The 14,570-nt window shown below is 44.8% G+C and overlaps 1 protein-coding gene across 8 annotated transcripts in view; it reads left to right on the top strand.

Annotated features, from left to right (window-relative positions):
* The window catches only part of LOC106582818 (protein argonaute-1), a 21,339-nt gene extending 6,769 nt beyond the window's left edge, over positions 1-14,570 (top strand). Inside the window, exons 3-19 of one of the 8 annotated variants that reach the window (XM_014166299.2) lie at positions 738-858; positions 1,029-1,210; positions 2,528-2,664; positions 3,056-3,205; positions 4,153-4,240; positions 4,564-4,711; positions 4,807-4,926; positions 5,188-5,310; positions 7,166-7,329; positions 7,737-7,921; positions 8,596-8,755; positions 8,973-9,063; positions 9,860-10,054; positions 10,373-10,507; positions 10,703-10,804; positions 11,372-11,571; positions 11,804-14,570. In XM_014166299.2, coding sequence (XP_014021774.1) covers positions 738-858; positions 1,029-1,210; positions 2,528-2,664; positions 3,056-3,205; positions 4,153-4,240; positions 4,564-4,711; positions 4,807-4,926; positions 5,188-5,310; positions 7,166-7,329; positions 7,737-7,921; positions 8,596-8,755; positions 8,973-9,063; positions 9,860-10,054; positions 10,373-10,507; positions 10,703-10,804; positions 11,372-11,571; positions 11,804-11,915 — 2,413 coding nt within the window. In that variant the 3' untranslated portion in view covers positions 11,916-14,570. Of the gene's footprint in view, positions 1-737; positions 859-1,028; positions 1,211-2,527; positions 2,665-3,055; positions 3,210-4,135; positions 4,241-4,563; positions 4,712-4,806; positions 4,927-5,187; positions 5,311-7,165; positions 7,330-7,736; positions 7,922-8,595; positions 8,756-8,972; positions 9,064-9,859; positions 10,055-10,372; positions 10,508-10,702; positions 10,805-11,371; positions 11,572-11,803 lie in introns of all 8 variants that reach the window. The other 7 variants (XM_014166336.2, XM_014166327.2, XM_014166318.2 and 4 more) reach the window with 7 other exon arrangements.

Genomic DNA, 14,570 nt, shown 5'->3' with positions numbered 1-14,570 from the left:
ATCATTGGCCAATCTATTCTAAACCATCAGACATTGGTTTCAATGGTTGGCCAATTGAGCCGCCTGCGTTTCTTTCCTTTGATTTGACTGAGGATTTCAGCCGTTGTACAACCTCATAGAGTAACTCAACTGTTGTATATCCAACAACAAAAAAGCATATCTCTCTCTCTCTTTCTTTCTCTCTTTCTTTCTTTTACTTGATTAACAGAAAAGCTGAGTCAAATCTGACGTTTTACTTTGCCTGATGAAAATGTTCCATACGAAGTACACACACTAAACACATCTTGGAGCTTCCTGCTTCGTTCTTACTTAGTAGGAGTTTTTTTTTTCAAACAAAGGGTCCATGCAGGCATGCGAAAGGTCAACTCCACATGACCTCTCCTTTTCAACCCCGTCCACTCTACCCCCACACTTAGACGAAAGCCAAGGCACCATGTATTCAGGGGTGCTAGGGCCCCACAGCTACCTCCCCTACCTCCCTTTGTCCTAGGTATTCCCCCACGACCATGAGACCATCACCTCTCACCAGCTGTATCCTGCTTGATCCATAACCAATAGAATCGAGTCTTCCCTGCTCCCCAAAAAAACACCCATCCTAAATCCAGATTTCTGATAGGATGTTGGGTTTAATTTGGACCACTACATTTCTTGACAGATGGTAGTCTTTTGTGGTTTTGTCACCTCTGATGGCCATGATGGTGAACCTGATGTGTTTGACTCTGTGTCGCCCCCTGCAGGGAAGTGGTGGAATACATGGTGCAACACTTCAAGCCCCAGCTCTTTGGCGACAGGAAGCCAGTGTACGACGGCAAGAAGAATATCTATACGGTGCTAGCGCTTCCTATCGGAAGTGAGAAGGTAGGCATAAGGGAGAGAAAGTGGTATGTACTATACATTTTGAGCAAGTCCCCTTCTACTCCTGTCTGTCCATTCCATTTCTTTATCCTATAACCCATCTCCCCTCCGCCTACACTCTCCTCCATTGCTCCATTTTCTGCTCTTGCTCATCCCCCTCTTTCTCCCTGAAGGTGGACTTTGAGGTGACTATCCCCGGGGAGGGGAAGGATCGTATCTTCAAGGTGTCTATCCGCTTCCTGGCCACGGTGTCATGGCGTCTGCTCCAGGAGACACTGGTCAGCGGGCGCCTGCAGGTCCCCCTGGACTCTGTCCAAGCCCTGGATGTGGCCATGCGCCACCTAGCCTCCATGAGGTACGATACACTGTGTACACTAAGCACATCCACCAGTGTGTACACACACACACACACACACACACACACACACACACACACACACACACACACACACACACAAATGCAAACGCACACACTATGAAAGCAAGGGCAGAGAAGCGTGTAGCTAATTGTAAAGTGAGGATCTATGATGCACAAACAGTCAGAACACGCAACACACTCGCCACAGGACACCTCTGTGTGCATGTTGTCTTCAAACTGATTGAAAGGCATACGTTTGCCTTGAGGTGTGAATGGTTTGTTATTTAGGATTTTTTTTTAAACTCTCTAACAATAGCAAGACATTCCTATCAAACTTGTTGAACAGCGATTTAGTTTTAGATTCTGTTATATTTACATATCTAGAGGAGATGACCGGAACAACAGATGCCTGATAGCTGGGAACTGTGTAAAGGTGTCACATGAACTACTGTAAATTCCGGACTATAAGCCACAACTTTTTTCCCAGGCTTTGAACCTCGCGGCTTAAACAATGACGCGGCTAATATATGGATTTTTCCCGCTTTAAAAAAAAATTTCTCCCAAAAAACACATTCTGTGACGTGCTCAGTTTTTTGGCGGCATGAAGCTTTCATTAGACCAATGAAATTGCCTAACGGGTTAAGGTCAAACAACCTTTTGTTTACTGTTTAGATTAAATCGAGCGCTCTCAAACTTCCCATCATTCTGATTACGGTAGTCATTTTGTCACCCTCATCATGGCAAAGACACGGAGAAATGCATATGATGCAGCTTTCAAGTTGAAGGCGATTGATCTGGCTGTTGGAAAAGGAAATAGAGCTGCTGCACGGGAGCTTGGTCTTAATGAGTCGATGATAAGACGTTGGAAACAGCAGCGTGAGGAATTGATCCAGTGCAAAAAGACAACTAAAGCTTACTGCTAATTTTTAATTTTTTGTTACAAGCCGTGTTTCGTTAAAGCTTATTTATTTTTGTTACAAGCCGTGTTTCGTTAAAGCCTGTGTAAAGTTCATTTGTTTCAATGTACCGGTAGGCAGCTGCGGCTTATTTATGTTCAAAATAATATATATTTTTTAATTCAGTGGGTGCGGCTTATATTCAGGTGCGCTTAATAGTCCGGAAATTACGGTAAATCTAATAATCAGACAGTGACTTGGAGGCTTGACTCGATCACAGACATAAGCTGTTGAATCATTCTGTTGGGCTCATGTCTGCAAAGCCTTATAGGTGACACAGAATTACTGGACATTGAGTCATGCTCTGGTGCTGGGACTCAAATGAGTCATTCTCCCTAAGGTCATTTTTGTCATCTAGGTACACTCCGGTGGGACGATCGTTCTTCTCCCCACCTGAAGGATACTACCATCCCCTGGGAGGGGGGAGAGAGGTGTGGTTTGGTTTCCACCAGTCTGTACGCCCCGCCATGTGGAAAATGATGCTCAATATTGACGGTGAGTCGGCTTAGTCCCACCAGGCAAGATCTACTCGAGGGTATGAAGTCGCAGACCTTGTTGCATAAAAAGTTGCATCTACATGATGGAATGAAAATCTGATCACAAGAGGTTATATGTTAGGTCTGCTCTTAAAGTTACATTCACAGTGGTCTATGATTTAACATCCATTTTGTGTGGTATAAAAATTCACCGCAGATCAATGCTTAGAAATGACTTCATTCTATAGTATTGGGTTGTGTTCATTAGGCACCAAATGGAAGAAAACGGACCGAAACAGGCAGGAATGCTTAGGAATAACATAATCCTATACCACTGGGCTTCTGTCTCCGCTGCACTTCACTTCCTTTCAGACTGAATGCATTACTTACTGCTCTCTTTCTCCCTCTAGTATCTGCCACGGCCTTCTACAAAGCCCAGCCGGTGATCGAGTTCATGTGTGAAGTCCTGGACATCCGCAACATAGACGAGCAGCCCAAGACCCTCACCGACTCGCAGAGGGTCCGCTTCACCAAGGAGATCAAAGGTGGGCCGTTGAACAGTGAGTGAGTACCTTCCACACGCCATGCCGCCTGCCTCTCACCAATGCCCCCTCAGACAATCCCCTCACATCACTCCTCACTCCACCACTCGGCTCACCGCTCCTTCCTTCTCCCATCACTCATTCCTTCCCCACTCACTCCTTCTCCCATCACTCATTCCTTCTCCCATCACTCATTCCTTCTCCCATCACTCACTCCTTCTCCCATCACTCAACCCTTCCCTCATCACTCAACCCTTCCCTCATCACTCAACCCTTCCCTCATCACTCAACCCTTCCCTCATCACTCAATCCTTCCCTCATCACTCAATCCTTCCCTCATCACTCAATCCTTCCCTCATCACTCAGTCCTTCCCCCATTACTCAGTCCTTCCCCCATTACTCAGTCCTTCCCCCATTACTCACTCCTTCCCCCATTACTCACTCCTTCCCCCATTACTCACTCCTCCTCCCATCACTCACTCCTTCCTTCCCCACTCACTCCTTCCTTCCCACTCACTCCTTCTCCCATCACTCACTTCACTCTTTCTCTTATCTTCTCTGACTCACTCACTACTCCATTTCCTTTTCTCCACCTTCTCTTTGACGTTCATCCTGATTCATCCTTCTCTCCACCACGCCCCCTGTTATTTTCTACCCCAGGAGTCTCCCCAGAATGTTTTCAATTTCTATAAAACGGCCTGATTGAAAGCACTATTATACGTTTTGTTTGAGTTTTCATAAAGAAATACATTTGAAAGAACACACGATGGCGCTAAAGAGTAAAGCGTGAACCACTGAAAGACTGGTGGAGCAGCGCCTCTGTGCACACAGCCTATGGGGAGAACTCTGATGTCCTTCCCTTCTCCTCCACCCTCTCCCCATCTACGTCTGTCCCCTTTGCCGTCACTACTGCTGGCTCTTATCTTTGTGTGTGTCTGTGCCCTGCTGTCGGTGGGCGTTACCAGGTCTGAAGGTGGAGGTGACCCACTGCGGTCAGATGAAGAGGAAGTACCGCGTCTGCAACGTCACGCGACGCCCCGCCAGCCACCAGACGTGAGTAGCGTCACACGGTTGACCCTACTGATGCTCCCCGGAGAAGGGATGTTTTGAGTGGATGATATGTCTGAGAGAATTCCAATAAAAGTCATGACCTATAAATCATCAGTGTCAGTCGGGATATTGGTCTTTGTGATTCTGAGTACAGATATGGTCTGTGACGAGGATGGATGTTTTTTTTAGTATCCACATTTTTTCTAGCATTTAGTGAAGACACCAGTGGTTTTCTGGAGGCGCTTGCATCAATGTGAGGCATGGGATGACTATTCTCAGGTTGCTGTGTTAGTCATTTACCATCTTTATCACACATTCCCTACCAGATTTCCCCTGCAGCTTGAGAGTGGACAGACAGTAGAATGTACGGTAGCCCAGTACTTCAAGCAGAAGTACAATCTGCAGCTCAAGTATCCCCACCTGCCCTGCCTCCAGGTGGGGCAGGAGCAGAAGCACACCTACCTGCCCCTGGAGGTGAGAAACATCCAATCCAGTTGCTTTCTGTACCTGAGAAGGAAATTCCTGCTTATATAATATGCTCAATGGTTTTTGGTTTTGTGTCCCTGCAGGTGTGTAACATAGTAGCAGGACAGCGCTGCATCAAGAAACTGACAGATAATCAGACGTCCACTATGATCAAGGCCACGGCTCGCTCTGCACCTGACAGACAGGAGGAGATCAGCCGACTGGTGAGTCGGTGGTGCCGCCTGGTGGCTGGAGGCTGCAATGCGAAACTACCAGCTATGAACATGAGAATTGGCATTAATGAATTTAACACAGATGAACACATACTACTACTAGACTTGAGGGAAAAGACTGTACATAGTAAATTACTTCCTATTATTCTCTCCACAGATTAGATGTGAATTGACAGCACAGCATTGTGCAGTGTGAATGTGACACGAGAGAATGAATAACACATCCTATCTGTTGTCCCCGTCTGTCCACAGATGAAAAATGCCAACTTTAACCTGGACCCGTACATCCAGGAGTTTGGGATCAAGGTGAAGGATGAGATGGCGGAGGTGACGGGAAGGGTGCTGCCTGCCCCTATCCTACAGTATGGAGGACGGGTAAGAGACATCACGCTTATAGTACGGCCACATTAAGCATCCTTACAATTCTATGTACTTAATTACAACAAAGAAAATGCTGTGTACTTGCTCAGTTTTTTTAGCACAGTTTACTGTCCAGATATATACACACTACTGCTCAAAAGTTTGGGGTCACTTAGAAATGTCCTTGTTTTTGAAAGAAAAGCACATTTTTTTTGTCCATTAAAATAACATGAAATTGATCAGAAATACGGTGTAGACATTGTTAATGTTGTCAATGACTATTGTAGCTGGAAACGGCTGATTTTTGAATGGAATATCTACATAGGCGTACAGAGACCCATTATCAGCAACCATCACTCCTGTGTTCCAATGGCACATTGTTAACTATCCCTAGTTTATCATTTTAAAAGGCTAATTGATCATTAGAAAACCCTTTTGCAATTATGTTAGCACAGCTGAAAACTGTTGTGCTAATTTAAAGAATCAATAAAACTGTCCTTCTTTAGACTAGTTGAGTATCTGGAGCATCAACATCTGTGGGTTTGATTACAGGCTCAAAATGGCCAGAAACAAAGACTTTCTCGGCCAGAAACAAAGATCTCGTACAACGCGGTGTAGTACTCTCTTCACAAAAAATAGCAAACTGGCTCTAACCAGAATAGAAAGAGGAGTGGGAGGCCCCGGTGCACAACGTGCCATTGGAACACATGAGTGATGGTTGCTCATAATGGGCCTCTGTACGCCTGTGTAGATATTCCATTCAAAATCAACAAACTCCAGCTACAATACTCAGTGACAACATTAACAATGTCTACACTGTATTTCTGATTAATTAGATGTTATTTTAATGGACCAAAAATTTACTTTTCTTTCAAAAACAAGGACATTTCTTGGTGACCCCAAACTTTTGAACGGTAGTGTATATGACAGTAACAGCAGGAGTAGCCCACACAGCAGTCACCAGTAGGCTATAGAGTGGTGAGAAGGACTTCACTATTCATTTTCTGGATTCATGTTCACTCAAACATCGTTTCAAGATTTGTTTTACTATTGACAGTTACTGCTTATTTCGGGATTGAATATCGATTCGCTCTCCTTAAATATGTCATCTGATATATTCGTTTTAGTCTCTGAATTGTTTAATCAAACCTTTCGCTGCCAGCTCCTGATATCAGGGTATTAAAAACTGCAATTCATGTCCTGAATTAATCTCGTGTGCATGTGCGCCCAGCTATATCCTGCTGGCTAGCTGAACTATGCTAGTTTTTGTCCTCATTGCCAAACTTCATAAATACTTTACCCTCAACTTCAAAACTAATTTGCTAGTTATACAATCATGTAACTAAGAAATTCGCTGGAAAGAAACTTGAAAAAAACAAATAATTATTTATTGTGTTGTTGAATAGTCATGACTGGTTCGATCTGCCGTAAGATAACTGTGGTGAAGAATAACATTGCTAGTCATTGGCGTAGGTTTAGCTGGACGTTTCTGACGGGTCTTGGAACTGTGACAACGGGTAGCCTCTCCCTGCTTTGCTTGAGGGGATATGTAGTGATTTTGCCAACACAGCCATGTACCCAGTCTTGTACCCTTAACCTTTTTATAAACTGACTACTGTTGATATAGACCTTATTAGTTTTATGAGTAATCCAGGAATGCCACGAGTTAATTGACATAAGAAAATAGCAACTCGACAGAGCACCAACGGCTGCGATGAATGACTAAATTACTTCCGGACACAAAGGGTCCACAGAGTTCCTGCTCACCACTCTATATCAAACCAGGCTTCTGGCTTCAGAAGTCAGTCCCCACTACAGTAATTGTGGATTTCAGAGTGCAAACAGCCCTGACATTGATCTGGTTCTGAAGCTTTTGTCTCCCACCTGTTCCACCTCACAGAACCGGGCCATCGCCACGCCCAACCAAGGGGTGTGGGACATGAGGGGCAAGCAGTTCTACAACGGTATTGAGATCAAGGTGTGGGCCATCGCCTGCTTCGCCCCCCAGAAACAGTGTCGGGAGGAGGTGCTCAAGTAAGCACCCTTCTGGGAGTCGGGGTAGTGTGGGAAGTGGATATCTTCAGGCATTGTATTAGAGATTCCTGTCAGAGTGCAACAATATTTATCTTAAGATAAAATATTTACTGTTCTTGGCTTTGCTAGGTAGTTTTGTGTGTTAGAATAGTGTTATTTGTTTTACATTTAGAGCTTTACTTGCTGTGGTATGGGTTGTGTTCATTAGTGCACACTATGGGAAACGGTCTAAAACAGTTTGCAATTGGATATGAGCATTCCGTTGGAGAAATCCAGATAGTACATCCCTGTTTCAGTCCATTGTCTTCCGTTTGGTGCTTAATAAACACAGTCCTGGACTCCGCAGACAGCACCACCATGTGAACCAGGTTCCTTTCCTAACAAAAAACGTTCACCACTCTCCTCAGGAACTTCACAGACCAGCTGCGTAAGATCTCCAAGGATGCTGGGATGCCCATTCAGGGCCAGCCGTGTTTCTGTAAATACGCCCAGGGAGCCGACAGTGTGGAGCCCATGTTCAGGCACCTGAAGAACACCTACTCTGGACTGCAGCTCATCATCGTCATCCTGCCTGGAAAGACCCCCGTCTACGGTAAGATTGGCCTTATTCATGCTGAGTTTGGGTTTATTTATTCTTGTTCACAGATAAAACTGAAGAAATGCAGAATTTACATGACTAATAATTGCATATCATTTAAAATGCATAACACATACGTGACAAATGGAATATTGAACAATTAAAAATATTACAGGACATTTTTCATAAATCAGTGTAGATGATGGGGAGGAGACCGGTTAAAGAAGGATTTTTAAGCCTTAAGACAATTGAGACATGGATTAGGTATGTGTGCCGTTCAGTGTGAATGAGCAAGACAAAATAGTTCCTTTGAACGGGGTATGGTAGTAGGTGCCAACAAACACACATAAAACTTGAAAAAGCCGTATGTGCACATGAGTAAAATCATGGAGGATAACACACAGTCACAATGGACTTATTTCCATTGTGGTCCTCTTGACACAAGATAGCTAGGCAAGATCGAACGCTGTTGAACGCAGTATGATAGCAAGATAATAAAACAAATAAGATCTATCTCATCATTGCAATTACTTTCCTGTGTGTATCAAGAATGGTCCACCACGGAAAAGACATCCAGCCAACTCGATATTAGGAAAGTCTTTTTAATGTTTTGTACTCCGTGTATAATTGCTTCATTTTAGCGGTTAGGGATCTGCACTTAATTTCTGCCTGTTACTGGTCCTGTGTAGCGGAGGTGAAGAGGGTGGGAGACACTCTCCTAGGAATGGCCACTCAGTGTGTCCAGGTGAAGAACGTGGTGAAGACGTCCCCCCAGACCCTCTCCAACCTCTGCCTCAAGATCAACGTCAAGCTGGGGGGAATCAACAATATCCTGGTGCCCCACCAACGGTAAACTTTCACCAACTCTCTCCACTGGGTTGGGTTCATTATGGCACGCAAAGTCCCTTTTTCAGTTTGTTTTGTTGCGTTTGGTACCTAATGAATACGAACTTGGTCTTAATGTGCTCTGGATGGAAACGCATTCATGTATATGAGCACTCTTTAAAATCAGACACACGCCTGTGAGTTTGATGGAATTTGTCCCTTCTCCCTTCCTGTCTCGCAGGTCAGCAGTGTTCCAGGAGCCTGTCATCTTCCTGGGGGCCGATGTAACACACCCCCCTGCTGGAGACGGGAAGAAGCCCTCCATTACCGCTGTAAGGCTGCTTCTCCAATACTACCAATACTATTTGTTAACACAAATGATTTTGTATTAAGAGTACATCGTATTTTAAGAGGGAGGGATGAGGAAGAAGAGGTGGAGAAGGGGAAGAGAATGGCTCAGCACTGACTCACAGACAGGGAAGAAATGACGTCACCCTGATCCTCGTAACCCGGGCCTGGCTGTGGTTGGCTGTGTGGTTGCCAAGCGATCATGGCAGGCTGTTGAGTCACACAGCCCTCTGTATGCGTCTGTATGTGCTTCTGTGGGTGTGTGTCTGCGCTTACAGAGGTGGTCAGGAAGGATGGCCATTTTTCTCACAATAACAAGGCGTAAGGCTACAAGGTTACTGTTATAGATGCTGACGACACAGAGCTTCCTACACCGCCTATCCTCATCTAGAGGATGCTAGTGCTCATGTTGTATCATTGGCTAGAGGTGTATCATAGAACACTGAATTAAATATTGATGTTTTGGGTTGTCTGTCTTTATTTTTCAGCTCATCTCTGTATTTTCAAAGTTTTTGCTTTTTAGGTATGGTTTCTGAATTTTGGACCTGGATTCACAAAGAGTCTGAGTAGTAGTGCTGATATAGGATCAGTTGCCTTTTGGCTAATAGTGAATAAGATTACGTTGACAGGGTGGACCTGATCATAGATCATCACTCTTACTCTGAGATGCTTTCTGAATACAGGCCCTAGTCTGTGTCTGCAGGGCTCGTCCCCTCATTTCTCCTTTATTCTCATCCCTCTCTCCTATTTTTTTTCTTTTCTCTCCCTCTCTCTCTCCAGGTGGTAGGCAGTATGGACGCCCACCCCAGCAGGTACTGTGCCACAGTCAGGGTCCAGAGGCCCAGGCAGGAGATTATCGAAGACCTTTCTTACATGGTGCGAGAACTGCTGATCCAGTTCTACAAGTCAACCCGCTTCAAGCCCACCAGGATCATCTTCTACAGGGACGGAGTGCCCGAGGGGCAGCTCCCACAGGTACTTACTGGTCTCTGTCGTTGGGGGTTGTAAATGGTTATCAATAGAGATGGGGATCCATTTTTCATTATTTATAAGTGACAGAGTTGAATTGGCCAGATCACTGTATTTTCCCTCACTTTGACCAATAGGCCTAGTAGTTTATAGCAGTAAAGTAATGGTATGTAGTTAATCTCTGAATAAGTAGGATTTGATATAGTATAGCGTGACAATAATACACAATACTGGGAAGAGTTACAGAAAGAGGGGAGCAACGCAACTACCTCTAAAGATATCAGTTGGACAGATAACGAGTAAATATTTTATTTTTCTGCATAGATACTCCACTATGAGCTTCTGGCCATCAGGGATGCGTGCATCAAGCTGGAGAAGGACTACCAGCCTGGTATCACCTACATTGTGGTCCAGAAGCGCCACCACACACGCCTCTTCTGTGCCGACAAGTCTGAGCGAGTGAGTCAACAGTCAGAGCTATTCTAACCATAACTATATCATGCTTTATAGGTTTCACTCTAGAACAAGGGTCTCAAACTATCGGCACACGGGCCAAATGCGGCCTGTGAGCTTATTTGATGTGGTCTGCGGTTGTAATGTTAGGATAAGTGTTTGTAATTAAATATTGTGGTCCTGTATTGTCTTTTCCTGTAGATCGGGAAGAGTGGTAACATTCCTGCAGGGACCACAGTGGACACCAGCATCACTCACCCGTTTGAGTTTGACTTCTACCTTTGCAGTCATGCGGGTATACAGGTGAGTGGGGAGGAGCTTCCTGCTGCTGTCCAGCTGTGTTTGTCTAACCTGAGCCATTCTAAACCTCCTGGCTCTTGAGTCACATGCAGCTCTTTAACGGTCCTTTGTGGCTCCATGGCTATTTCATTTGTATCCTTTTATTTTATTATTTATTTAACCATAGAAATCACATTGAGAGTTACATCTCCAACAATGCATGCATATATTTACACGATACACAACATAAAACATAACAATGACTGTAAGTTAAAACAGTACATATGGAAAACTTTAAAAGAGCAGGTTTAAAAACATATTGTTAGGGCCCTGTGTTTTGCACAATCATGTGACATAGCAAGATTTGATTCTGTATTTTAAGCCTTATTCAGGAATGAGAATTGCACCAAAGATTAAACAATTGTCTGAGGATGTTGCTGGACCACCTGACATGAAAAGGGGACAGTTTGAAGTTAAAGCTTTAAACAAAAGGTTAAAATCCAGGCAAAACACAGGGCCCTAATACTGATTATTCATGTTTTCAAGTAATCCCCCCCTCGTGAGTGATGAAATGGTCTCTCCACTCTGCAGGGGACTAGTCGGCCCTCGCATTACTACGTCCTGTGGGACGACAATCGTTTCACCGCCGACGAGCTGCAAATCCTCACCTACCAGCTGTGCCACACCTACGTGCGCTGTACCCGCTCCGTCTCCATCCCCGCGCCAGCCTACTACGCCCGCCTCGTGGCCTTCCGTGCCCGCTACCATCTGGTGGACAAGGAGCACGACAGGTGAGCATGGTGGTCTAGTTAACGTTTAAAGGGACATTCCACTTAAATCTGTTGTCAGATGTTTAAGACTTCAAATGTAGTCTAATTGTTAAGATGAATTCATGTTCCATGCCATCTGTTGTGTAGATCCAGCTGTATGCCTCAACCTAAAATGAATGAAAAAGATAAGCACCATATAATTTCCAGATCTTATTCGGTACTTATTGCGTCCTGTGTCTTTCTGTCCTTACTGTAGTGGGGAGGGCAGCCATGTCTCTGGTCAGAGTAACGGTCGGGACCCCCAGGCTCTGGCCAAGGCGGTGCAGATTCACCACGACACGCTGAGGACCATGTACTTCGCCTGAGCACCACCCCACACCACCATCACCGCCACCACCACTGTCCTTAAGACTCACCATCCCTCGGTGATGGGCCCGGAAGCGCACTGGAAGCCTTCCACCTCTCCTCCCTCCATGGCTGTGACCACCCACACACTCCACATACCTCTCTTGACTGACCCACCACAGCCAAACCACCCTAGTACCAGAACTATACACCCCTCACCTGATCAACCCAGGCAGACTCTGCAGCGTCCTGCACAACGGTTATTATTATCATTGTTGATATAATTAAGTGTTTATTTTTATTTACTTTACCAGGACTGTTTTTATGTTGACTTAAAAAAAAAAGAAGAGGAGAAAAAGAAGGGTATTGTATGCGACCTTCCACACTCTTATGTATGCAATATGGAGGGGAGGAAAACGGGCGCTGAGCTGCCCCGAGACTTTTGACTGCCACCACAATGCTGCCTCTTAACCTATCCGCATGGCGGATGCCCGTGTTCTGTTCCAAGCCCCTGGTACAACAGGAGTCATGGGACCCCCGGGTGGGGGGAAGGGTGACAAAAAGGACACACTTAATATCGTTTAAATTTTATATCATGAACTCCATTCTTATGTTGCCGTTTTTATTGTATTTTTATGGCCTTGAGGCGCGCAACGGGACGTATGGTACTTTAGCACTTAGCACTTAGAGATTAGCATGTAGCCACCCTGCACCTAATATGAAGTGTCTGTGTGAGGCTAGCCCTCTGCTCTTAATACTGGAAATAGAGCAAAGATAGAAAGAGCAGGTGTATTATATCGTAGATACATGAGACTTAAGTCCTTCACTGTATCTGTGCAGGTTGGGGAGTCTCCTCTTAAAATTAGCCAGTAGAGAGAGGCCAATGTAGAAGTTAGAGGGACCATTGCATTGAGTGTATTGAATATACTTGAATATACTCACATCCCATGCACCTAAACCAGCATTATTATTATTAACCAGCCTAATGTGATGCCTACCAATGGAAAAGGGGCACTTATGTAAACAGGAAGATAATCTTTGTGTCATAATGCATTTACTCTGCGAAAGGAAATACGAGGCACTTTCTTTACCTGATTGATTGGTTTATGTTACTTCAGAATGGGGATATTTGTCTTCCCTCAGCCTTCACACACAGGTCTACACACACCCCTACCTACCTACATAATACATATTCTCACACCTACAACCTCTCTAAGCTTGCTGAACCAATAGAGTAACGGTAGCAATACAAGGTCTTCATCTTGTCTGTGTAGGTGTGAAAGCAGCAAAAAGATGTGGGCCAGAGAACGCCGAATGAAAAGTGTTTCTCCCTCACTTTTAGCACTTGACCTTGGCTATATGATCATTCTACACATTCTAGCTACACATTCCAACCTATGTCAATGGGGACGACGTACACCAATACACTACGTTGACATACACCTACACACACACCCATACTGCACGCACATATAGCGCGGCTTTTTTTTAATTACATTTTGTACATAGCTTGTCCTACCTACAAACATCGACCACAGCGTCGATCAACACAAGCACACTCATGCCCCCTCACATTCTACTGAGTGTGTACCGAGCCGCCTCCACGCATGCACTTGCCCCCCCTTAAAACCCGCACATGAATACTTACCCCCTCCTTCCAACACCGCCGCCCTTTTTCCCCCCTATCCATACCCCGCTTAACACTCTGCTTTAGCTCCCCTCCTCCCAGCCTGGTGTATGATCCCCCATTGGTGCGCTGTGTGCATGGACAACACAGATAGGGGTTTGCTACACAGGTTATTTGGGGGGGTACTTACTCAATATGCCCTGCCTTCACTTCTGATCACTTTCTGACTTTATGAAACGCATGTATCACATTTTTATTATGACTGGATATTCTGAGCCACCTTCGTTATGTTTTCCTAGAGATAGGAGCTTATTATGCTCACTTTTGCCTGCCAGTCATAGCTTCAGTTGTGTAAAAGGTGAACTGAAAGGCTGTTCTGTATTGTGATGAGTAGTGTCAGAGTGTATCCTCAAGGGGGTACAATGCGAAAAGTAGTCTGACAACTTTCACTTCTTGGCCTTCAAGCGCCTCCAATCATGTCTGATGGGTGGTAGAGCACCTTTTATGTTGGAAGGGAATGACGATAGAGATTTAATGATATGCCAATTTTTGGGGGATTCATGTTTATGGACTTACGCACTCAAAATGCTTTTGTACACCATTTTACTGACCCCACGTGTCCAAGGTGATTTGTATATAACCTGTAATGAATTTGGGCTCACCAATGTAGCGGGGCCTTTGCAGTTGGGGTTAGTCCCCGGCCCCTCTGTGTTCAAATTCAGCTTGGGTAAGCCCAGCACCACTGACCCAGATGCAGTTCTTATCTTCACTCACTGAAGACACAAAGCACCTTGCAACAGGGGAGGACAACATGGAATTACCCTGGGAAAAGCATCATGATGAGGACACAAGTGAATCCGCTCCACCCAGCCTCACTGACTAAGCAATATAAAAGCCACTGATCAAGAACAGTCCTTGTCATAGCACTTCTCAATTGGTTGAATGAAAGGACATGGAAGCAACTTATTTTGGCTCTGTATGATGTAATAGTATGGGGACTCTGTTGGGGAGGGCTATTTTTTAAAGAAAATACATTTGTTTTTTATTA

Source organism: Salmo salar, chromosome ssa02 (assembly GCF_905237065.1).
Source record: "Salmo salar chromosome ssa02, Ssal_v3.1, whole genome shotgun sequence".
In the NCBI taxonomy this organism is placed as follows: Eukaryota; Metazoa; Chordata; class Actinopteri; order Salmoniformes; family Salmonidae; genus Salmo; species Salmo salar.
The sequence above is the reverse complement of the archived record's forward strand: the minus strand, read 5'-3'. Positions and strand labels throughout refer to the sequence as shown.